The sequence below is a fragment of the Pholis gunnellus genome (assembly GCF_910591455.1).
Source record: "Pholis gunnellus genome assembly, chromosome: 22".
Taxonomy (NCBI): domain Eukaryota; kingdom Metazoa; phylum Chordata; class Actinopteri; order Perciformes; family Pholidae; genus Pholis; species Pholis gunnellus.
Window position 1 is genome coordinate 5,886,380 of NC_136549.1, and position 26,215 is coordinate 5,912,594.

The following is a 26,215-nucleotide window of genomic DNA, read 5'->3' on the forward strand; positions in this document are numbered from 1 at the left end:
AGTTTAGGCATTCCCTCAACCTTCAGGAATTCCTCAAAGCTATTTCCATGCTGTCATATGCCCGTGTTTATGGTTAGGCTTGGTGTCTCATGCCGTAATACAACATAGTCATTTTGTGGGGTTTCCTGACCGCGCGCACACCAAATATGTACAGTAGAGTACAACAGGGGACCCCGCGTCTGAGCAGTGAGCGCTGTGGTTGCATTTGGCCCGGCTGAGTAGGAAGTTACTGACCGTTCATCATATTTTATTGCAGAGGGGGGAGTCCCATTGTGAGCGCGATCATGGGTCAGGGCCATGTTTGTGTTTCCTTCTCTGATGTCTTAACTCCACTTCAGATGACAGACGGTCGTCGGGGTTGGAAACCGGTGAGCATCTGTTGAAATGTTCAGTGGAGTGGACGGACTGAGGGGCTTATGTAAAAAAAAAAGAAAAAAAAAAGCACCACCGGGCCTTGATATCGCTTCCTATGGGAGACAAGAGCGCCCGTCAAACAACCGATATCTCACCGCACTGACAGCTCTCAGATACTGCGCTTTGAGCTCACTTCCAACATATCGGGCCCCATTGTTCAGATGAAAGCAACAATAACTGCTAAGGGCTATCTAGTGTCACGTCGCTCCAGGCCAACTGCTACATGGTAATATTATGTGACATCACCATCCCACCCACGAGCACGTCGAAAAGCACCTTATGAGATATTAATAGCAGCGGTCTGTATTCTATTCAGTGGACTACAGGTGTTTCCAATCAGCCACCCAAGAAGTTGTAGAGAGATCCATCGCCAAACCACAACATCCTGAATCCTCCTCGCGACCCGAGAGCCGAGGTCAAACGCTCTTTGCGACCAGGGGAACATCCAATTACGGTCTTCTTCCTGCTGTGACGCGACTTCCACTCGCCCGGGCTGTCCTCCTTCCAAGCACAGAGCTGCATAGAGCCGGGGCTCGTCCCGTCCGTCCCAGTTAACTGGAACGGCATGTGGGCTGAGCAACAGGGTCGAGTGAGTCAGGGCTGGACGCTGTCCCTCGGTGACCGCCGCTCCCGGCGGGGCTATCTCTTCAAGTTTCGCCTCTTCCTGTGTCTCTTTAGCCGCTCGTCAGTCGGATGAAAGGTATTTCCTCTGAGTCACCCGGTCTGATCTCTTTTGTCCACTCAGAACCGCGCACGCCTTCTAGTAGACCTCCGGTACACAATGCTGTTGTCTGCTCCCCCCGGCGGACGGCCCGTCCTCAGAAGATGCCTTTTTTTCTTCTTCTCCAATTGCTCTTTGCTCCGCATTACGCTTTACGATACGTTGGCCCAGTTCGGCGACACCATTTCCGGAGGGTCCTGTTGCGTGGATCAAGTCATAGTTACAAGCTGTGAGAGACACACATAACCCGAATGTTCTGGAGACGACTCCTCCGTTTTTATCTTGTCCCATTTCTGACAGTAAAGTTAAACTAGAGCACACACTTTTGCTAATTAGTGGCACACGATTTTGTTGGCGACGCCGCAGCGTTTCAAAACACAGTGACCTTGTTGTCGGGCTGAGACTTCAGAGGAAGGCCTCATCTATTTCACTGTGGTGCGACCTATCATGTGAGGACAGCTGCAAGACACATTGATCCCCCCCCCCCCCACACACACACACACATGTGGCGAGCAGCTCTCTCTAAAAGGAAAATTCTCCTTCATACACTCGTGCACATAATACATCTTTTTTTTTGGGGGATATTTGCTACTTTCCAAGATATATTTTGTGATTAAGCGTCACGCTTTAGTTTGCCTTCATTTTGAAGCCACTTTCCGTCAACCTGCCTCGGAAACTTCTATTTTCAAGAGAGGGCCTTTATGCCTCTTTACCACAGGCGAGTCCCCAGATGACTCCAAAAAGGGCCAAACATGTAACCGGCAATCAATCACACAACAAAAACATAACTTACGTATGTGGCTCTAATGGCTTGTGGCCTATTTTCTGACTTTGGGATTGTACAACTCAGTCCATGGCATGATGGATTTTTCCCTGTGTGATAGTTGAACATCTGTGAAGAACGGCTGCTCCGGACGGACGCCATTCGTCTTTAATTGGGAGGAACTAATAAAGGGTTTTGCCGTTTAAGGCGTTGATGTTTTTCATCGCTGAAACTGTATATGATCGTCTGTTACACCGCTCTACCACACGGTAACTACTGGACATCTGGATAGTCTACATTTGGCTAATTAGAACTTGGCCAAAGGTGCTTTTTAAACAACTTCCTCCACCACCACATGTCTCACCTTCTGCATCACACATGGGTTGTGTTTAGATAGGGATATTTTGGTTTCGGATGGTACAGACCATCAAAAGTGACGTAATCACTTGATTGCAAGCAACGCTGCAGGAAATGTCCGGTCCTCACAGTGGAGACGCAGAGTTCCAACTCTGAACGAAGACTGGTGATTCTAGGCTTCCTCCTGGCTAATGTTAGCAAGCCGGCTAAAACAACACAACGTGCACATAAGACAACTTTGCAACCGGGTGTCTCATGTGTCCTCTTTTGGTAGAGGCCGACCCCCCCCCCCCCCATCACCTCCAGCCCAGGGTAACACGTAGCTGCCGGACCCGTCTATCACCTGAACACACAGGGGCCCAAACTGAGAACACCCTCCATCAAACTCCTGGTCAAACAGCAAACAAGCTAGCCCCCAAATGATCAAATTAACAGAGTAATACTAGGGTTAGTAACTGAATACTGTGTGTTGATAATGAGTGTTGGAGGGTGGACGTCACATTAAATCTATTGACGCAATTACGGAATGCCATAATAGGTCCGTTTCCTTCTTTTGGCTGGTTCAACTTGTAATCTTTGGGATAAATGTTAGGAATGCAGGGCTGTTTTACCTCTTTATGTGCGAGTGAAGTCCTATGAAACAATGTCCCGGGAGAATCCCCTCTCTCCCCAGCTTCCCTGAGACTTCCTGAGAGTCTGAACCGTTCTGCTTTCATCGCCTCTTTTGGGCATAACAAAATGCAAATCCACCTGTCACGCATGCCGGCGCAGCGTCTGACTAAGGAATGTCACAAATCTGTTAGTTCAGACTTCTGGTTGGAGGCTGAAATAATATCTGGCCGGACATCATCAATGGTTAACGGCAGCCAACCGGCTGACCTGCGCCCGGTCCTGAAGATGAGGCCGTACCTCTGACAAAACACAACTTCCATGATGGTGGTGTTGAATTTCCACAGATGGTAAATGTCCTCGCGTTGGTTCCTGACCTGAACACACCGCTGAACAAACACTGGCTTATTTTCTGGGTAATAGTGAAAGTAGATATAGTGGAAGAAACAAAACATAGTGGATGATGATGAATTCTTGATGTGAGTCTGAGTCACGGGTGAAGGGTGAATGGAAACTGTGAAACAATTCATGACGCTTCCTGCATATTATTCTGGTCTAAAACAATATATCCTGTTTTTTTTAATCATGAGCTCAAGCAAAAATGTCTATTTGTAAAAGACTAATTAAGTAGCAAATAAAAGAGTTAATTTTCTTAATATCAAAGTATGAGAAAACTTGTATTTCACTGCCATGTTAAGTACAAAATAAAGGCTGTATCTGGTCACGCAGGTTCTTTAAACTGAGATAACTGTTAATGAAAGCACATTAAGGGTCAGAGTTCCCCGACCTGATTACTTCTAGCTTGGTTATGTAACCGTGAGTAGCGTCAACCCTTAACATAGCTCCCTCAGCCTCTGCAGATAAGCCTCTGCAGCGATAACGCTGCTCCAGTAGAAGAGAAAAGAGGCTTTAATTGGCTAATTTCACTGATCGTGCCCTGAAAGTAACTTGAGTGAATCCATCTTCAGAATAAAATCTGACTAAGCGAGCCACATGTCGCGCACATAATGCCTTTACTTTAGGCTGAATGTCTTTGAAGATTAACTAAAAATAAATAAATAAAAGCTGCTTAATCCCAATAACGACACCAAAACGTGTAAAAACTAAACTGGAGCCTTCGCTTGCTTTCACCGCTCTTTGTTTCTAGCCGCTCAGAGATAAACCTGCATCTGTTGCCCCTGATTGCAGCAGACTGGCTGCACCCTGCATTCAATATACTTTAAGTATTACTAATTAAGGAGGCGTCAGGGGGTGGGCGGGATGACTAAGTGAGACTCTGGTGAAAAGTGAGAAGAAAAAACAGGCAATATCTTGTATTACTTTGTTTGGTATATCTATTGGAGATAAAGGACAACTTTACACACATTTCTATCCCATCATGAGAAACTGTGTGACCCATTTCTTCATTTATATCAGTTTATTATCATATTGAATATAAATGTAATTTACATCATTTATATGACATAATTTAAAAAAAAAAATGTAGGTCTTTACACTGCAGCATGATAATAAATATATGCATTATTATTGTTTCCATACATCATTTCAGTTTCCTGTACTTCAAACCATTCTAATAACCATTTTCCAAGAACAAGAAAAAGCACGGCGAACTCCAGATATGCATAAACATCCGCTCGCCAATCCTAGTTTATTTTTCTGCGCACCTATTTCTTTTTTTTGTTCGGTGTCAGTCTGGGAAAATAAGAGTAAAGTTCCAGTATGTCATCGTGTCTGATGTCTGTAATTCCTAATGGCATCACCGGCCGCTGATTGGCCGCTCCCGCCCGCGAGCTGCAGAGGTGGAGAGGGGGCGTGAACGCGAGCTCTCCGGGCGCGCTATATGTACGGCTGGAGCGCCTCTCCGGGACCAGGGGAGCAAGCGCACGAGCGAGCAAGAGAACGCACCCGACGACCAGAGCAGAGACTTGGACATTACACGCAGCCCAGCCGGACCCCGTACGCTTTAATCGAGTGGAAAAGTTTGGAGAGAAAAAATGCAGTCGATGTACCAGCAGCTGCTCAGCCTGCTGTTTGTCTTCGGCAGCCTGCAGGTTAACCAGCTGACGGAGGGCTGCTCGTGCGCTCTGTCGCACCCGCAGGACGCCTTCTGCAACTCCGACATAGGTAGGTGACGGGTCACATCGACCATTTTACCGCCGTTAACGAGCCTCTTTTATTATTCTAACCCCTGTACTGAGAGCAGATGTTTAGATAAAATTGCTGCCTGTCAGCAGGAGAGAGGACTGACCTGCGATCAGTTTGCTGGATGCGCGTCGTTCAGGCTAGATCCCCCTTTTGATTATAGAGGAACTTTAGTAAATAAAATAAATTGTGACTATTAGATCTGTCATTAACTACCTTTTTTTTTTTTTTTTTTTACTTTCAACCAAATGTTTACACCACAACTACTACTACTGCCATTTTCAGATTACAATTGTATTTTTTTATTATTTAATTGGAATATAATGTAATATAACAGTTTGTGGTCAGTGGCTTACGCCAGTGATGCTTCTTGAAGTGACGCTGTTACACTAAATCAAGGGTTCCCCTCACGCTTCCCATCCCCAAATTGATGAAATTTGGATTTTATCGTATTTTTTTTTTCTCAAGCTATAAAGGCATGCTTGTGTGGCTCAAAGGTTAATAAGTATGAGTGGTGTGCATTAACAGCAGTTGATGAAAGGATCCACAGTTTTAAATCATGCTTATTTATCTGCACACTCTGGTATTTCTCTGTCGGGCAGCCACTCAGCTGTAACTCAGATATGCTCAGTCTCTGGTACACAAACGAGGAGGGGGGGGGGGGTTACATAGCTTGTTTTACTGCCTGGTTATGCTTTCTCTGACTACCCGGAATAATATGAACTTGGGATCTGGCTCAGCCTGGAGCGCCAGTCCAAACTGGCCTGTGTTTTTTAGATAACGCTGGTAAGGACTCTGGGATTATCTGATCTGCCTTGTGGGGGCAGAGAGAGAGAGAGAGGGGGGGGGGGGGGGTGTTGCATGCCGTTTTAGGGATGAAATGTCTCAGATGGGACAGGAGGACGTCTGACTTCTAGAGAGGAAGCAGACACGAGCTTCTTTTGACTGACGACCCGTCACTTAAAGCCACACACATTCCGTGATATTAGGCAGAAGCTTTTTGAGTGCGGCTGATATTGTGCTTCGCTATCACTTGACCTAAAAGCGTGAAACCGTCATGAGGCTCTCTAAAACCCTGACACACTGTCAAACAATAATCTCTCAGTCTAAACTGAGCACACACACACACACACACACACACTGCAGCCATGTGTGTAGCCCATGTGTTAGTCTTGTGTCGACGAACAAGGGAAGTCCTAGTTTCTGCAGCAATGTCCATATACATACAAACACACTCTGATGTCACTTTTTAATGATGTTACATTTACTAGTGGTCACCAGTAGAGAGGAGAATGATGGGTTACACAGTCCTTATTGACGCTCATGGAGAAAGGAAAAAATCCCTTTTTCATGTTAAATACACCTACAAAATCACATTAAGAATATATGTTTCCTAAACTTATGCCCAAAGCTCATTCCTTATCCTTACAGGTACCATTGTATCCTCAAAAGAAATAGTTTGACATTTTGGGAAACACTTATTTGCTTATTCGCAAGATAAATCCAAAATTAATAATATTCTGTAAGGTAACTGATATTTATGCTAAACTAGACTAAAATAATCGAGCTTTGACACTTTGGCTTTCGAACAAATTAAACAAATAAGATACATGTTAATTAATAAGCTTTGGGGGGTGCTCGTAGACACATTTTGTCACCTTTGGACAGAGCCCGGCTAACTGTTTCCAGCTTTATGCTAAGCTGAGCTAACCGGCTATTTAGTAAGCTTTGGGGGTGCTCGTATGCAGATTTTGTCACCTTTTAGACATAGTCAGACTAGCCGTTTGCTATTGTTTCCAGTCTTGAGCTCAGCTAAGCTAAGCTAATCGGCTGCAGGCTATTCCTTCAAAGTCAATGTATAACCGTGGTATCAATCTTCTCAACTTGGCAAGAAACAAATACGCATTTTTCCAAAAAACATTGAACTACTCCTTCAATTATGACCTCAAATTGTAGTGTCCTATTTACTAAACACTGTACATCCTCACCGCACTACAAGGCTTTCCTCTTCCAACGGCTCCTCCAAACGCAAGCCAAGAAATTTAAGCTTCTTTGCCCAAATTCGAAGGACCCAACCAGTGTGTTTTATGTAGGTGCAGGTGACGTGGACGGGAACTCGCTACGGCGCTTTGGTGAATCCTCTGAAGGGGCTTAAAGGGGAGGAGTTGCAGATTAAGCCTACTAGACCTCTCAGAACCCCACATTTATGAGAGGAATCCGGTGAAATGTGGCAGATATTGCAACTCCAGGACCCAAAAGGGTCTCTCCATGTCTCTTGCTCTTTGGTAAACCCTGACCACAAGGCCTGTGGGAGCGTCTTCACTCATGCGAAGCCTTTCACAGTCCTTCAGATATAGCTCGTGGTGTTTGCACCCACTGAAAATCTGGGACTGACTTCAATGGGCGCAGTGATCAGTCGTGAGCCCCACAAATCCCATTTCCAAGGTCTCGGCTTAGCTCGAGGTGTGCTTTGAATGCACGCGGACCGTCTTGCCCCTCGGTCCTCAGAGAGAAACGCTGGTTGGATGCAAAGGTCACAGCCAGTAACTTTCACTAATCTGGGTTCAAATTGACTTTTTCTTGGACTTCCTTAATTGGAAGAAACAAAGTCCAGACTTTCAAGACGTGTGAAGGAAGCCTGAATGATCTAACTTCCGCTTTTATTGTCTTTTTTTTCCCACGTATGGCTTGGCGTAAAATAAAAGGTAACTTGTCCGATGTTAATGCAAGTCAAAGCATCAGTTCAGAGGTTTCATGTGAATGTGTACAGAATACACTATAAAATAACACAATGTGATCCTACAATCCTGGTTCATTCTTTAATTTAACGTCTATCCTATTTCTATCACCTTAAGCTAAAAACATGCGCTTCCGCTTGTGTCACGAAGCCCGGTTCAAACACAGAGACAAAAGTACGGGGTTGGAATGCTAATGCAGCGAGGGAGAAACCCTGTAATTCTCACTGTCGACATCAAAGGCGACAGGCCTGAATCTTCCCAATTTAAGACCCGTAGTTTAGTTCAAAGCTCTTGTTTTCTTGGCCCTGACCCATAATCACCCGCACGCACTCCACTGGATGAATCACAATTAGGTTAAAGGGTTGGCAATTGGGTTATTGGAGTCTGTCTCTCTTCATTTGGCACGTTTAAATAGAAATATTTAAGACGGGCTTTTTTTCTGTGTGTCTGGCTTTCATTCTGATGGTGGAATGTTAAAGAGACATTGGAATGCATTTGAGTGAATTTTCTTAACTACCGTTTGAGTCCTTGCTAATCACACTCAAGTATAAAAATGTCCCACAGTGCATTTGGCCAGCTTATCTCTGTTCTGAGTAGGTGAGATATGTCCCGTCAGTCTTGCCGCTAACATACCTGGGCACCAGGCAATGAGCTGGAGAACTTGTTGGCTGCTCTCAGGCCGCTGGGTTGAAAGCTTGCTGTTCACAAGCAGAAATGAGCAGGGCTTGTTTTTCCAAAGCCCTCCGAAAAGCAAGATTAGAGGCCCGGCGGTGAACTCTGACCCCGGAGATTTAATATCGCTCTGTAAAGGGCGCTAGTTCCCGAGTGCTCGGGGTGACAGAGCAAACCTTTACGTGCTTGCGCCGCGAACCAGGTCAGTTGCCGGGGATTAGCGCGATGTGTGTTTTATGCTGGGTTTGGGATTGAGGATCAGGACATCAAGAGAACCGGATCCCGCCCTGCCGTGGGTATTTCTGTGCAGCACAGAGCAGCTTTGTGCTGCGTAGCGGGTTAAGAGCGACCTGGCCCGGGGCTTTTTGCGACGGCGCTCTCCCGGTACCAGTACGCCCTCCACCTCCTTCCACTCATGAGAGGCGTTTAGTTAAATCACGGCTTCCCTCCTCGACTGCAGGTCAACAGGTGTCAGATGATAACCTGAGTGAAGCCAGGACTCCTGTTGTGACAGGCGTTGTGTGAGCTTGGATCAGATGTCCGTAGCTTTCCCAAAAAGTGAGCTAAAATACGACGCAATGTCAAAAGGTTCTGGATTCCGTTCCAGTCTGGGTTGTTCGTCCCAAGACCCAGGCGTATCAAATGTCCAGTCCGTCCCGCCCTTTTCTCTGAGGACCACACAGCGGCGGGGGGGGGGGGGGGGGGGCGACGACATCAGCCCAGCACACACCCATGGCACAACCACTGTTGCACCACACGCCAATGGGTTATTCACCTTCAGTTATGCTGGCTGTAAAGGGAGCATTTGACTAACGTTGCCCTTATCGACCTTGTAACAATTATAATAAATTAGATTTATCTCCAGAATGTCACCTTTGTGACGACAGACTTTTACAAATGGGAGCAGCAGATCAAACTACAAAACAGGACTTTACGGTTCGGTAATCATCTGACCAGCTAGTCTAAAGGCAGCCGGCGAGAAAGAGACAGAACAGGTGAGCGAATGGCGAAGAAAAAGAGAGAGAGAGGGAGATATGAAAAGCAGGAAACATGGTAGCAAGCGTGCCCAGATAACGCCAGACTAACTGCTCTTTTACGATCTAATTTGGAGACAGGGCTTTGTTGTGAAGGAATTCATAATAAAAAGATAAAAGAATTGTTGGCAAAGCTAACAAAAGACACCAATTTGAGCTCGGACAGCTAGCGTTTTTGAGGTCAGCTGGCATCACACTTGGATACCAATGACTACATGCATTAGAGATTCCCATGGCTCAATCCAACGGGAGCGTTTTGTCGCCTCGTTGAAACCTGGTAATCATCAGCCATCAGACGCAGTGAGAAAAGCTCATACTTCATAGGCTGCCTTTGCATTTTGCCGACCGGTAAGAGGACGTTCGGGGCGCGATGCTCCAGCGTTACAGCGGCTTCAGTTTCACTGTTGATTTTTCGAGCGTGGTGGTGTGTTGTCTTGAGAATTCCTCTTCCTCCCACACGCCTCCCCGAACTTGGACCACTTTCCGCATACTAAAATCACCGTCACCGCCCCGCTGCCTTTCTTTCTCTCCCTCTCACACACACACACACACACACACACACACACACACACACACACACACACACACACACACACACACACACACACACACACACACACACACACACACACACACACACACACACACACACACGACTGAGCAACCTTATTCTTGTCATGCCTGCAGTCTGCCACATTGTACGTAGGCTGAAATAAATGTTTCACTAAATTACATGCTCACCTTAAGATTTCACATTGGCATTTCACGCTTGTGTAATCCCCTGCTTTCGGCAAGAGATACCGAGGGAGAAATGGATTCACTTTGTTTGTTGTCAGACCCTGGTTACCTCTCTTATCACGAAAAGCCTCCCACACTTGAAAATGTATGTCAGATCCTCTGCAGAAGATGAATACTTGTGCGTCACGGGCCTGGCCTGTAATTCCTCATGTTTAGCAAGCAAGAGGGAGAGAACCTCTTTACATTACAGTATAGAGAGGCTGATGGATATTTCAACTCGACTAGATCATATATTAGAGAGTTATTAACGTGCATTTATTATAGATTTACTGCAAAAATAGTATTCAAATTGAAATGAAACTTTAAGATTCATGGTATCTGGAAAGTTCCGCCAAATAAGGTTGCAAATACAAGCACTTCAGTTGCCTTATATCCTACCGAAATCACCTTATTAACCATTAGCAGTACTGTCAATTATGGTAAATAATCAGAATTAAATGATTTTGAATGTCATAATACTTGTGAAGCATCAAACAGTTACAGCAGTATGCAATCAATCAATGTTTCTGCTTGAATATGTATCGCCTGTGGTTTCAGTATTAGTTCAATAAAAGTAGAAAGTGAATATGTGTGTGTATGTATATGTATATATATACATACACGCACTCTCATGAGATAACTACACAGACACAAGTACAGGAAGTTAAAGTTGTAAAAAGAAGAGTTTAGAAGGTAGAAACTGATGTCTACACAGTACGTCTATAGTAACCAGTTAGAGCAGGGTATTGTGGGAAAGTGGGTTATATAAACACTTGTAACGTAGTGGCTGTATGTAAATATAACTGCTGAACTGTGAGGGGGGTCACTGCAGAGGAATGACACCAGTCCTCTGTCTCTCTGCAGCAGCTGAGGCCCTTCACACATTCCTCTGGGTGATGGCACCATCACTGGCCAATTAGTGGCTGCCGTCCAACAAGAGGGGACCTATCTGGATGTGAAAGCAGCTGACCTGAAGCCCTTCAAACACTTGTTTCTCCTGAGGGTTGCTCTTGAGGTCAGGGCAGAGGAGGTTTCAGGGGGTGGTGAGGCTCGAAAATAACGGCAGCAGTGTGTTTAACAGAGGCAAACGTATCCCGTTATATCTGCATTCCTCCGTAATTGTGCCCCGCTTCCTCTGTAATTGCAGCGGCAAACGTCTGTCAAACTGCATTTGGGTACGTTTAGCAGAGGTCCGTCAGGCAGTGGCGCTCTCAGGCTCATATTAGAAGAGTTGACAGATTAATGGAAATGTTCTGCAGCAGGTTCCTGTGAAAGGGAACGCAGGGGGCTCTGAAATGAGATGCGTTTGCCTTGGTTGTGATTTATTGTGAAGCTGGCGGTGGAAGTCAGTCGGTTAAAACACAATGTCGACAGTTGAAAAACAATCACCTCTGTGACCTGCCTCATGTGTTGCCTCACATGCTCGTTTGAAAGATGTTTCCGTTTTTGTATTGCAGCGTTTCATGCATGGTGGATATTCTAAAGCGCCATTTACCCGTGGGGTACTGTGTAGAATCGACGTTGCTTTTAACTTGTGGCGCCTTTTTTTTTTTTTTTAAAACCCTAACCACAACGATATGATAATTAGTAACACTAGCAGTGTCAGTTGGTCCGTCCACCACTTTGGTCCACACAAATGGGTGGATTGTCATGAAATTTAGTGCAGATATTCATGATCCCCAGAGGATGAATCCCGATGGCTTCGGTGATCCCCGGACTTTTTGTCCAGCACCACCATGAGTTGACATTTGCGGTTTTCAGCTAAATATATTAAGAATCATTCGAAGGATTGCCATGAAACCTTCATATAGACATTCGTGGTCTTCAGAGGATACATTATAATTGCTTTGGTGATCTTCTGACTTCTAACGGCATCTTCAAGTCTAAATTTCTCCTAGTCCAACACTGCGATGAACTTTGTGTTTAGTGCTTGTTAGCTAATGTTTGCATGCTAACACTTAAACCAAGATGGTGACCATGGTAAACATTACCTGCTGAACATCAACATGCTAGCATTGTCATTGCTCGCTCACGTTAGCATTTAGCTCAAAGCATCCAAGTACTGAACTGTACTGATCATGATCAGAAAGATTCCTCAAATACACCAAAATAAATGAACCAAACAGTACATTATATTTCTATTCAATAAGCTGCAGGGTGGCCCCATTCTTTAGATTAGTTCGTACTGGCTTAAAATACGTTTTTCTGAGGTTGTTTAAATAAACACTTAGTTCAAACTGGGGTCTTCATGTCCAAAATAAATGTGTGGTCACCAATTTTGGGTGGCCGTGCTGTAACTGCTTCCTGTTTGACTTTTATTTTTATATCCATTCCCACTTGCCTGGAAGTAGGACAGCTAGACAAACAGAACATGCCACACGCCTCATTTCTTTCTTCAGGAAAAGAACGAAAGGCTCCGCTTTTTTTGTTTTTTCCTTTCTGGGGAATGTGAGCCCCTGAAGAATGTGTTAAGGAAATTCCGCCGGGAGAGAATAACAAACAAGGCCAGTGTTAGTTGTGTCTGCGGCAGTTGTGTCTGCTGTGGGCAGCAGGTGAACTTCACAGAGGAGAGACTGCCTACATGCAGGGCCCGCAGCTCTGGTTAGACTCGTATTCACCGGCTCAAATGATCCCTCATTTCTGCACTCCCTTCCACAATAAGCCCCTTTACTCCAGCATGAGGGAAAGAAAACAAATCATAGTCACAACTGAGCGTTTTCACCTCGCAGACGTTTACATGAGGGTCCGGCACACCGATAATATCTTTTTCTAGCCCTGATCCCAATATAGAAGGAAACAGGAGACACACAGTATCCCCCCCCCCCCCCGCCCCCTCATGTGACCCTGGTGTTTTTAATGTGATTGGAGTCATCTTGCCAATTCTGATCAGAATAACTACAGCTACAAAATCAAAACCAAGATTCAAAAAGTTTCCTGTGGTTGCTACAGGTTCCACCGTTGGCAGAATGAGCACTTATCCCAAACACCAGCAGTGAGAATGAAGCCCTGCTACATGGACGAGGCCTCTTTCCCTCTAATCTCTGTATCAAACTCAAAAGTCCCTGTAGCGGGTTTTCTTCCCATTGGCCTTCCTTGGCAAACAGCAGCAATGCAGAAAATCGGATAAACGGATTAACTGCAGCGCCAACCGGTCCTGAAATGGTCTTCATAATGGGTTTGCTAATGCCTCCTACTGGCTGAGGCAGAGTGCTATTTGATGGATTGGATGGTTCTATGTTGGAGGAATGTGACAGTTTGTCCAAACCATTTCAAAGTGATGCGCTGACGTCTGTCTCCTCTCTTCACAGTGATTCGAGCTAAAGTCGTGGGCAAGAAGCTTCTGAGAGATGGACCTTTTGGAACGATGCGCTACACAGTCAAGCAAATGAAGGTGAGCGTGTCAACATCAACTAACACCTCAAAGTTTACACGTTTTAGTCATGAAGACAACCTGAAGTCTGTACATTTCTGTCCTTTTTTACTTCATTTTACTTTGGACACAGCCAAGCTAACAGTTTCCCCTTGCATCAAGTCTTTAGCAAAGCTAAGCTAATCGCCCCCTGGCTGGCTCCTACTTATAACACTCAGCGAGTAAGTGTGTTCCCCAACATGTTGAACTATTCGCTGAAATATAGGGAAGGGAGGTATTGGTGGAGTGAACATGCTTGTTGTCAATATAGCAGAATGCTCAGATTGGACATGCTGGAATATTTGGTTTGAATGGCGTCTTTTTTTTTTTTTTTTATCACAGCCACTCTATTGCAAAAGCTTCAGAAAGAGTTTGCCATGTCATGCTCAACGACCCCACGTGACAAATTCTCTGCTTTATATAACCCTGGATTCTGATTGGAAGCACAAGGTCGTTGCATGGAAAGTGTTTTTAACACAAAAACAAAAAAATGTGTTTCTTCCATTTAAGAATACCCTTAAAATGAACTACACTGACTGCCTCTCCACCCACTCAGCCGCCTTGTGACAGCGGAAAAGCAGTTTGGGATGCTTAGCATGAAAGCCTGCTCTTCACTTCCTCTATGTTCTTACATAACGCTGCATATTTCCGACAGATGCTGACATCGGCCTGCTGCTCAGACAGGAGCCAGGCCGGAGGATTAGCGGGCTTACGGGCATTACAACTCAACCAAACTCCTCGCTCCGAGTGTAAACATTTCAACAGAGGCGTGCACTGCGTCAGTACAATCCCAGTTTGTACAAAGGCATTAAGTGGCCTCTTGTTAGCGAAGCACACCAATCATCACTGTTAGGATTATCCCCAGGAATTAGAGGCGACCTTTGCACCTCTTGGGTTATTTATTTGTATTACAGTCTGCTGGTTTGTACTGCAAAACAGTGGTTTTCCTTGTGGGCTGTAATAGCATGCGATTCCCTCCAAATTTCAACAAATCCTGTGAGACAAATGCCTTCGGCTTTCCTAAAACCTCCACAGTTTCAGGCTTTAGTAACAGTTTGCTCTGTTTTTCTGGGGGAGACGCATCTAAACAGGGATTTCCTGTTGTTCCCAGACAAATAAATTACACTGAAAAAAAACCCACAACAGTTCTCGGGGCAAACACTGACTGTTGGCTCTGCATACCCGGGATAAATAGAAGGAGCTGATGTCCACGGTTTGGCAATGCCCTTGGCCAAACAGCATCAAAGTGGAAGAACATTACACAACACAGTCATGTTATCTGTGATTTAGTTAAGGGCAGAGCCCAGTACTCCTTCTCCTGAGAGGCATTCCTCAAGGAATGTGATCTGATAAAGCCGGCGTACTGTTTTCATTCCTGAAAATGTATGTGAAGAGTTGTTTGATTCTGGTTTTTAACGCCAGCGTTGCTTCTCGTGTCGTTGCAGATGTACAAAGGATTCGACAAAGTGCAGCACGTGCAGCACATTTACACGGACGCCTCGGAGAGTTTGTGCGGCGTGAAGTTTGACATCAACAAGTACCAGTACCTGATCACAGGTAAGCTCAATGGCCGACAGGGGTTGGTCAAGGAGGGTTTTTTACGATAGACTTCATCAAGTTGCATTATGGGAAGTGTAGGATTCTGTCTTCTTGGAGCTTGAACCACACAAGGGTCCAAAAGTCAGAATATAACAGCATCTGTTGCTTTGATTTTGACCGTTCGTTTTTTAATTAGTCTTTCCCAAGTCTCCAAACTATTTAGAACTGGAATACAAAATAACTGGAGTGCCAACTTTAATTAAGCTTTTATTTGTAAAGGTCAAACTGTCCGTGGTTAAATATTCTAAACTCAAGGATCACTTACTTAGCTTTTCCAGGAGCTTTCCAACCATTTTTCCTTGATGTCCTTAAGGCGTCATCACGTGAGCTAAGTAGAGAACTGCATTCACGTGATAACAGGATGACACCCAAGAAAGTCCCATTCACAGAAGAAGTCCATGGGATATGGTCGAAAGCTCTGCGCAAAGCTTAATAAGTACATTTTAAATATTGTACCTGAGATGTGTTGCCAAAACGTAAGGACACAAATCTTTTTCACTGTCCCTGTATGCTTCTGCAGCATTTATGAAAGGTGCAATAGCTACTAATGAGATGCCTTTGGGTTTGGAATATTTCAAAATATATATATATAGAGAAAACTTGTTTTATCTGGTATTTCAGACCTGTTTGGTCTGACGTAGTCCCTCACTCCTCTCCAGGGACTTCTTCATTTGACCTGTGACACAAACTTTCCCACTATTTATACCCTTCCATTTGCCACTGTGCAAGCAGGCAAAGCAGGGGCCCTTTAACAACAAAACAAACAAAAAACTGCACTCATTTCCCTCAACGTTGCAGGCCAGAAACAGCAGAAAGCAATTCTCTCACAACTTATCATTAACAGCCAACAGGAAGCGACCGGCGTTTTCCAGCACAAGCTTTTTATGACTTGCTATTTCCAACGGAGGTGCAGTTTACTTTGGACCCTGCGGTGCTTGGCATATATAGCTGTCGCTAAGTCCCGACCTGTAAATACTATAACTGCACCCCACAGCGCAAGCGAACGAGCCGGCGTTGCCGGGCAGCGGCGGCTCTGTTTACCCGAGTCCGGGTGCGAGTGACATCACCGATGTCGTCCGCTGCTCTCAAGGTTCTATAATAACTCCCTGCATACGATCAAGACCGCATTACCGGCAATAGGCATCAGGGCCTATGAGACGAGCTGCTTGGCTCTCTTTTGATTGAGCCTCGGATGCTCTGGTACTTATTAGTATTTGAGAGTCATGCCACACACTCAACACCATGTAATAAGCCTGCTGGTGACTCCAGTAATCCCAGTGTAGGGGATACAGGCAGAGGGGGAGGGGTCGAAAGAAGCACATATTTGTGAGCTGTCAAATTCCCGCGTGGTGACAACACGGTGAAGGAGATGTCTGGTGACAATTCACGATGTTCCTGATGGTGTCGCAGGCCGCCGCGGTGCACCTGTCTCAAGAGTCGGTAAGCCGCAAACGGTCCGGCGCTAAAAATAGACGTCTGCTGACCTTTTGATATTCAGAAATAGGGGTGTTGGTTTAGTGTGGGGCTTACTGTGTGAGATTGTTTTACCAAAGATAAACAACTTTGGTTGCTTGAGCGGTATGTTTGCATTATCCTGCGTTACATGAGCAGGATTATGAAATTAGACAAATAGCAAAATGAGATACCGGCAACAGTTGGGTCCGAATTGAAATATCTCAGCGACCGTTGGATTGATTGGCACGTGACTCGACGCGTTGACCCATTCCCTCCACTGTTTTCATCTACAGGTCGAGTGTACGATGGCAAGGTCTACACGGGGCTGTGCAACTTCAACGAGCGGTGGGAGCGCCTCTCCTTGGCCCAGAAGAAGGGCATCAATCATCGCTACCAGCTGGGCTGCAACTGCAGGGTGAGTGGAAACCATAAAGATGAGGGAGGAGGAAGAGCTAAAGCTCACTGCTCCTCCATTTCACTACTAAAACTAAACATAAAACCGCTGTGACTTCTATAAAAGGCCACTTGGGTGCTTATTAATGATTACAGGAGGAAGGAAATGCTTCTAACTGAAGTACCCTTTGTATTTGAAGGGTCAAACCAATTCAGGCTCATTAATGCTACTGTTCCACTTCTCATGCAAAACCCATTTACTCATACTTGAAACGACCTTCACGGTTTGGAGGATGTTGTGCAGTCATCGTTGTTGTTGAGACTGAATCACAAACTTAATTTCCACTATAATTCATCATGGATGTGAAGCAGAAACGGAGAGAAAACAAGTTTCACTGGGAGTTGTTAAGTAACAGCTCTGGAACCAGCTCAAGTCTTCATTCCCGTTTCTGTATGCGACTCACAACATGCAGCCCGTCGCTGTGCAGCTGTCGACCTGCCTCGTAAACGTCCTACTGTACAGCAGTGTCCAGGACATCTGCTAACTCCATCGGCCCCCATCAGTATAAGTGGATTAGCAGAGAGACCTGTTTGTTCCCAGTGCGGGCCAGTGCCTGTAAACTGTGCTCAGAGCGTACATGGCAGCAGCCCAGAGGCATCCGGAGAAGTCCATCGATCAACTGAGACCTAAGCCTGAGAGTCTGTAAGCACAGGCAGGCGTAAACATCATCACACTTATTAAAAACGCGTTCCGTCAGCCTCCGCATTCCTCGGCATGATGATGATGTACTGCGCTGGAACGCAGGAAGCGTGTCGCACCTGTTACAAAGTTATTCTGCACACATCATTGAAACCACTCAAACCCGGAAGTCACGTCAAACGTCTGTGAACCGTGGAGGACACACTCTCCAGGCTTGAATAACAAAAACACCCCAAAATGAGAAGCGTGCCCTCTAACTTTCTAATTGAATTGGCTGGCTCATTCAGATAAGTGCAGCTGTTGACTCCGTTTCGCTGTCGCTAAACACCGCGTTTCCGTTCATCACCTCCCTGAGTGGTTATGCGACTCTTCCTGTCAATTCACGGCGTACATTCATCCGTCAAGCTTCTTTTTGTGCGAGCACCTGGAGGTGTGACGCACGAGAGACGCCGAGTAAAATCGAATTGAATCATTAGGAAAACTACAAAAACATCACCGCTTCAGGAAGATGGCTGACATTCATTTCACACAGCACAAAGCATACGAATGCCAGGGTTACTGGGTTTGCACTTATTATTAACCAATTGCTGTTATTTAAAAAGCTGCCTTTTTACACCTCATCTATTAATCTGCTGCAGGAAGTGACTGAAAGCAAAAACTGAAAGCAGTAGAGCAATGATTCCATGTTCTGGATGTTTCACCAAGTGCATGTTCACGCTTTTATATTTCCACCAAATCATACACTCACTGTCTTTCGTCAAAGCTCATTTCTCTTGCACAACTGTGAGATTTCTTTCATATGTTAATGGTCCATTAAGCTTATTCTACTTGGCCTTTGCACAGACTTCTAGGCTGTAGACCAGGGGTGGCCAACCAGTCAGAGACCAAGAGCCACATTTTTTACTGTGTTACCGCAAAGAGCCACATCATACACATGGGCACACATGAACATCACCCTATCCCTTCCTCACACACACACATACCTTTGCTCAGCCAGATTTATTGTAAATGTCACACACCAATATGATAATGACAGAAATTGACTCCTAAGACCACAGGCCAGTCATTTTCAACAATGAACATTGTGTACACTGTCTCACACAGACAAACTCTCAGTTCAACCAAGTCCACAAACAAAAATATAATAATTTACAATAGTGTTTTTCTTTTACTATGCATGTTACTTAGTGGGACTTCTGGCATTCATTGCCTTGAACAATCCTCTTCAAATCTGGCTTGTATTCCGTTGTTGCCACTCGAAGCAATTCTTTCACATGGGTGTCAGTCAGAACAGATCGATGCTTTGATTTCACGTGTTTCAGGGTAGAAAACACAGACTCGCAGACGTATGTTGACCCAAACATTGACAGTATCTTAAGCGCAGCCCGTTTGACATTGGGGTATTTTTTCATTGGCACACTTTTCCAGAACTCAATGGTCCCGTCCCTTAAAGGTTTGAGTTGGTCCTCCTCACAAAGATCGATCATCTCCAACTCAGCCGCATCCTCATCTGTGACTAGCGGGGCTTTCAAACAGTCCGTCTCGGCGTTAAATGGGTCGACGAGGAACGTAATCTGTGGCCGCACATGCGCGTTTGACGAAAATACCGTATTTAACTCAAGCGAAGCGAACACGAACATAAAAAAAACACAAATACAAACTTCGATATGAACATAAGAGCCGCATGAAACCGGGCAAAGAGCCGCATGCGGCTCGGGAGCCGCGGGTTGGCCACCCCTGCTGTAGACTAACGTTAAAGTTACAAGATACCAATTAGAGTTAGCTTCAACAAGTTAATAAATAAATAATGATACGTTGTTAGGTAACATTAAAGGAATGTCATTCATTTTGAAAGTATACTAATTTAGGAAAGAAAGATTTAGGTGACTACATTGTATGCTAAATTTTAAGCTAGAGCCAAGAGACCGTTAGCTTACTTTAGCGTTAGCCCTGTAAGCGGAAGGAAACCGCTAGCTTGGCTCTATCCAGCTTAAAAAAAAGACACCTACCAGCTCATTAATTAACACGTTAAACAAGATTCAACTTTATTAGTGATTTAGAAATGCTAAATGGGAGTTTTTGTAAGCTTTGGAAAAACGTTAATGTTTCCAATCTTTATGCTAGCTAAGCTAATTGCCTGCTGTCTCTAGCTTCATATTTAGTGTACAGGCACTAGAGTCAATATTCTTATCCAACTCTCACTGACAAATCATATAAAAATATCTTAATTTTTAAAGTATGAAGGTAGGAGGTCATATTAGAGAGAGACACGACAAGAAAAGAAAACAAACATGAGTGGAGGAAGGGTGGGGTTGAGTTTCAAAAATATATTAGGAATATATTATTACATTAAGAAGGGACATATGACTATTTGAGTAAAGAAAACACAGTGAGTTTACAGTAGTTGTGGCTAGTATCCAGTTTTGTTTCCCGCTCCATGGCTCCATCTTTACTTTTGCCTCTGTCTCTGTAGATTAAGCCCTGCCACTACCTGCCCTGCTTCGTGACCTCGAAGAACGAGTGCCTATGGACGGACATGCTGTCCCACTTCGGATACCCCGGCTACCAGTCCCGGCACTACGCCTGCATCCAGCAGAAGGAGGGCTACTGCAGCTGGTACCGGGGCATGGCTACACGTGAGAAAACCACCATCAACGCCACCGACCCCTGAACTTCAACGAACCCTAGCCCAAAATCCACTGCCCGCCTCCCTGACTCCGTCCCAATCATATCACTTCTAGAGAATTACAGGACTCTTTAAGCTCACTTGCCTAGGTGGCCGCCTCTTTAAAGTGGCAAAAAGAAACAGAGAAAAGACCACGTCCATTACAGTGCCTGCTTCGTAGCACTTCTGATAGAAAACAATACCTTTTTTTGAACTTTCATTTCCCCAAACCACGAATCAAACAGTCCTTGCACCAAACGGTCTCTTCAGGGTTCAGTGGTGTTAGACATTTATAAGACCAATTAGAAGTTTAAGACCTTGAAGAACTAATCTCTAAGAAAAGCAGTCACCTGTACACAATTCTAAGTATCAATAAGCCTCGTTGGTGTTAATTAGCGACCTACAGTTAGCCTACTGCTAACCCAGTATTATGGTCATTTTGTGCATCTCAAAAAGGTGATTAACTATCAGATCAATTTCAATCAATGAACGCGATATGAAAGAGCAGCCAATGATCGATATGTAAATTTGAGATGTAAAGCTGTTACATTGTTGCTACTGAACTGTACTTGCTAGCATTAGACTCTACACATCAACAACACAGATCGAGTGCCAATGTGAGGTATGATCTCTGAAAATTATACCTCTTATTTCGGCCTCAATTTATTTTTTTGAAAATGGTTTTACAGTAAAGTATACATTGATTATGTTCACAGTTTGTGTAACGTGTCTTTATGGATGGTAGACTCTCTGCTTACCTGAATGTTTGCAATGTAACTCATTTTGCAGTTATATCACAAACAACGCCCTTTCTGTTGAGCACTGTTGAATATCAGAGAAATGCTAAAAAAATGTCTGCGTTACGTTGCCGACGCAGGGAAGAGCTCACTTCTTACAGAGATGGTGATATTTTATTTTTTGCTGTATATAACATAAGCTACAGAAATGAACTATCAACTCAACTGAAACCTCTGTAATGCATTTATTTATATGTTTATTGGAGTACACAGTAAATATGTGGTATTATCTGCAAAAAAAAAGAAAAGAATATATAGCAACAGTCAAAACTACATTGTGACCATCGCAGCCTGTGCAACCGTCCAGAATGAAGGACCAGCATCTCCAGTTGTATAGTACATAAGGTACTTTAGTTTGTTAGCTGATCATAGTCCCCTGACTGGTACTCTTCACCAACCCAATGAAAGTCAAGTAGAAGCAGAGGTTTCAGATATTGACATATTTTGTAAGTGTATATTCAATCTTTTTGTATTTAACTATTTCAAATGGACATTATATATATATATGAAAGAAACAATATTGTCACTAAATTCTCCCCCCCCCCCACAGTGCTGTACCTTCAGTCCATTCCATGAACAGACACAGATTTGTTACAGCCCCTACATGAGTAACACTCAGAGAATCTTACATCACTGTGGCTTTGACCAAGTCGGTTGTTTTCAAAAAGAGTAGTCGGAAATATGCTTATATTCTTTCTTGCTTAGATGAGTCGGTTAGCTTAACTTAGTCTTAATGCTAAGCTAAGCTAACCACCTCGTGGCTGTGGCTTCATATTTAACGGACACACACGAGCAGGATAGAGAAATGTGCATGCATATGCAAAAAAGCCAATAAGCTTTATTTCCCAAAATGTGTTTGTTTTTTTGTTTTTTTAAATCCATTCATCTCCATTCCAAAATGACACAAAAAGTGTAGCTTTCTCTTAGTTTTCTTCATGAGAAAACAGAATTCAAACCTCCGGACACTAAAGCTACAGTCAGAGCGTACCGGAGGAGGTTAGTTTCCGATACTCAACAAAAGGCCTGATAAATTATAATAAAGTTATTTGACTTCAGTGATGTTAATCTACGCCGTTTAATTTTTGCAAGTTCTCTGCTTTCAACACAACATCCTTCAATCCATCATCAGTTTTTACTTCTTTTTTTTTTAAAGTCTGAATAGTCTTCAACCTGTCAACCTCCTCTCGAGTATGCGACATACAAAGAGTCATGATTAGGCAACATGTTGTTTTTAAGAGGCTACAAGAAGTTAATAATTGTGTAAAGCAAACAAATCTACGCCGGTAGACATTTCTTTTTGGACAAAACATGTCCGTTCTGTCTTTATACGTGTTGCCGAGGCTCTTTCTCCAGCTGTGGCGTTTCCGTGTCACTATTTCTGTGGTTCATGTTTGTGTAAATATACCGTCTGCTTAACACAGAAACACTTGGTCAAGATTGATCCTTAAAAAAAAAAAAATTCCAATCAAGGAAGCTGTGTACAGTCTGTGTGTAAACACTGATTCCTGAAGTGTGTGTGTGTGGGAGGTGGGAGGTGGGGGTCCTTGTAAGGGTTATAGAAATGTTTGACTTAATTTCTGTGTTTTATATTTTTATAATAAAGATTTAATGAAAAACGGGCCAAAGGAGTGCTATGATTTTGTGTGTGTGTGTGTTTCTCTGCGTTGTGTAAACAAAGAACAATATCTGCGAGGGACTCACCATCTGCGCGTGATTGGGATAGAAGGTTTGTTCATTCAGGGGGAATTTCTCAGGACCGAGGGAGTGGTAGAGCTTTATCATCTGAGAAAACTGCAAAGCAAGAAACAAACGAGACAGACGGACGTTATTATTGAAGCAGCGGAGGACAGGAGAGGCTGGATAGACATAACACCTGTGTGTACACAGCACGTCATTCATAATGGCATATCAGATGCTGATAAAATATGTGACCCAGTGCAGTGAGACACAACTCTGAGCACCTGTTGCCTTAGATGAAAAAAAAGAAATCTGAAGCTGCATTGTATTCTGGGAAATTGTCTGCTACACTGGGTGAAGAAATGTTTCTCTACCTCTTTTAGAAGAGACGAAAGAACGCTATCTAACATTTAGTTTGTATTGTACTCATTGTTTATTCTGCCTATTCTAAATATGGATCTGTATATATATATATTTATATATTTATTAACGTTTGGGAGCATGACAATAGAAAACCCCCAAAAACATCTGGTATGCTTTGTCAAACAGGTAAGTAAGTATTTACAGGGCTGTAAATATGTGGTAGATGAGCTCCAACATGGAGAAGTGCATTCTTTCCCCACATTATGGGAGTATGAGTCGTCTCTGGGGGAGCATACTTGCTCCTTTAAACTTATACTGGAGGCGACAAGACTACAATTACGAACCCGTGCAGAGCCGAGCATTCACACAGTTTTATGAGTACAAACGTGCGGTGCAGGAGGAGGAGGCCGCTCGCTCCGCCGACTCCAGAGACAGGTGTTACAGCTCCCTTTAACAGCCCAAATAAATCAGTCGGGGGGGGGGGGGGGGGTTAAAGTAGAGCAAAGGGAGCGGTTAAGGATTGCTTACCACCCAAGGTTTGCTGCAGAAGTTGTAGATGGAGAAGAGAGAGTTGCTGCCCGGGACGCCGCCGAAGTGCAGGCCGATCACGAGGTTCCTGAAATCCTCACCGGGGACCATGCTGTAGGCGTGCTGGCGAACCAACACGAAGTCGGGCTTGAAGGACCTGCAACAAGACGGACAGGGAGATGAAAACCATCAGAGAGTGGAGACTGGCACGGTTTGAGTGACCAATCTGTAAGGTTTTGAGAGTGTAAACTGATTCCCACCACCCTCAGCTGTAATTCTTTAGTGCTAATTATGCAAATGTTAGCATGCTAACATGCTAAACTAAAGTCGGGAATATGGGAAACGTTATGCCGCCATCCCATCATCCATCAGTCGTCTTGATGAGCTGTCCCTTGATCTTGAGGATCAGAACACGCCAAAGATATTCTGATCATGAATTTTCAGGCAGAACACTGCTGCATTTAGACATATATAAAGACAGAGATTTGTTTTAAATGAAAGTTTTCGATGAATCGCCTTTCTGTTTAGAACTCTGACCCGACTGTGCTCGGCTCAGACATCTCCGCCCCGGGCCGACGGCTCAGTCAGCACACTGACACGCTGCATCTGGGCCTCGTGTTTACAGCCGAGGGCTCCATCATCCAGCGGAACGTGTCGGGCGAGAGGCGCGAGGAAATGCTCCTCGGTGCACCTCATCTTTTCGGATCCATCCATCCAATTAACACAGCCTAATCCGTCCTTTACAAACTGTTCTGGGAGCAGGGCCAAGCGACCCATCAGGCACCAGGTTTTTGCAACATTTCACGCTAGCAAGTGTCGTCTCACGGCAACATGTTCTTATTTTGATTCCTACATTACACAAAATCCTTTGATCCACTATGAACAGAAACGTATTGATAAGCGCAGCCTGTATGTACAGCAGCTTCACTGGGCTCTAGCTAGATTACTTTGGTTAGCCTGCACATCACACATGCACGATAAAAATATGTGTATGCACAGGTACACACGCACACAGGAAGTATATAAGGGCTGCAGGGTGTAGAGGTGGAATTACAACCAGGCCCTCGAACAGGCTCGGAGTCCTCAAGTGTTGCTTAGACAGCTCGGACAGCGCTGGCGGGACGACTGAGGAGGGATCTGGTCCTCGGCGACAGAGCGACTACAGCTGTTCCTCCCTGCTGCTGCACTCAGTGCCGCGGTGGCATCGGACCAAAGGCTCGGCTATTTATACTGGACGAAGCTGTTTATTGAGGCCCCCGGAACCGAAACCAGACTCAACAGTCCACAGCGAAACACAAGTTCCTGATAAATGCGCCGGGCCGATCTGTGTGCGATGTGCCGTTTCCAACAAACAGAGAGAACAACACTGTGCTTGGGGGAGAAGTGCGTGGGAAGTTGAACGCAGCATGAGCCAAGACGTTGACCTAGAATACACCTGTTCTGTCGGTGTAAAACGAAATATGTGGTGCTGCATCCAAGCGGAGCAATCCACTTCCCAATCAGAAAACCCTTTAAATCCAGGTCGGCTTGATTAAATGCAAGAAGGGCTGCAACTAATTATTATTAATTAGATTAATCTGTCAATTATTTTCTTGATTAATTGATTTATTGTTCTATATAATGTCAGAAAATATTATATAACCATGAGTCTTTGAAAGACAACTTCTTATCCCTTGTTTCATTTAGTATGTTACCGATACAAGCTGTACTGCTCAGGAAAAGGGTTTTCTCTCAGCGCATGCATGCACAGACTACACCTTTGTGCTACCTCATTACCACAGAAAGGCCAGATGCAGAAGACATTCAGCCCGGTGGGATGGCTTTCACCTGGCTACGGTTAATGGAGCCGGTGCCCTATAGCAGCGGAGCATAACCGAGGCTCGTCACCCATTAACTTTGTTTTTCTGTCTCTTCACTCGGGCTCGTTACGCAGAAACAAGGCTCCCCAGCGGGTCGCGGATTACACTAAAGCGGGACATTTATGCTTTACGATGCGAATCGCTCGGGCCTCCCAGTCATCACTAGGCGGGCGATATGCTAATGCGACCTTTGAATGGGTTATCGGAGGTGCAATAAAGGCTGATAATAGGCACTGATAGGGGGATAGCGGGGTTATGGATTAGGATATGGGGAGGCAATGTGGAATCACGAGCCCGCTCATAACACGTCCAATAGTACACTGAGATAGGTACAGACGTGCTGGGAGAGAGATCCATCTTAACGAGTCTTTCTTAGAATCCAGTCAAATAAAACTGTGGAAAAGAAAACATCGTACACCTTAAAGTTTGACTGAAATGTCTTAATGCGAGTGAATCGCCCTGCTGTGATGTTGATACTGATGTATTCACGAACTTTGGAATTATTTCATACTACCAACTGATTTAGGATTTCTTAACAAACAC

The 26,215-nt window shown here is 44.5% G+C and overlaps 2 protein-coding genes across 2 annotated transcripts in view; one reads left to right on the plus strand and one right to left on the minus strand.

The window, feature by feature from the left end:
- The window catches only part of syn3 (synapsin III), a gene marked incomplete at both ends in the record, with an annotated part of 85,303 nt that overhangs the window by 27,912 nt on the left and 31,176 nt on the right, over nt 1-26,215 (minus strand). Inside the window, 2 exons of the mRNA XM_079183746.1 lie at nt 22,947-23,036; nt 23,814-23,970. Coding sequence (XP_079039872.1) covers nt 22,947-23,036; nt 23,814-23,970 — 247 coding nt within the window. The remainder of the gene's footprint in view (nt 1-22,946; nt 23,037-23,813; nt 23,971-26,215) is intronic.
- LOC306713901 (metalloproteinase inhibitor 3) lies at nt 4,751-22,764 on the plus strand. Its single transcript, XM_079183747.1, has 5 exons — nt 4,751-4,988; nt 13,536-13,618; nt 15,082-15,193; nt 16,984-17,105; nt 20,257-22,764. Exons 1-5 carry the CDS (start codon nt 4,859-4,861, stop codon nt 20,452-20,454), a joined length of 645 nt encoding a protein of 214 aa, XP_079039873.1. The 5' UTR covers nt 4,751-4,858; the 3' UTR covers nt 20,455-22,764.

What these genes read in the sequence shown, in the direction of transcription:
- LOC306713901 (XM_079183747.1), top strand. Translation starts at nt 4,859, where the DNA reads ATGCAGTCGATGTACCAGCAGCTGCTCAGCCTGCTGTTTGTCTTCGGC. An exon ending in GTACCAGTACCTGATCACAG is followed by an intron (nt 15,194 to 16,983) that starts GTAAGCTCAATG and finishes TTTCATCTACAG; the next exon opens with GTCGAGTGTACGATGGCAAG. An exon ending in AGCTGGGCTGCAACTGCAGG is followed by an intron (nt 17,106 to 20,256) that starts GTGAGTGGAAAC and finishes CTGTCTCTGTAG; the next exon opens with ATTAAGCCCTGCCACTACCT.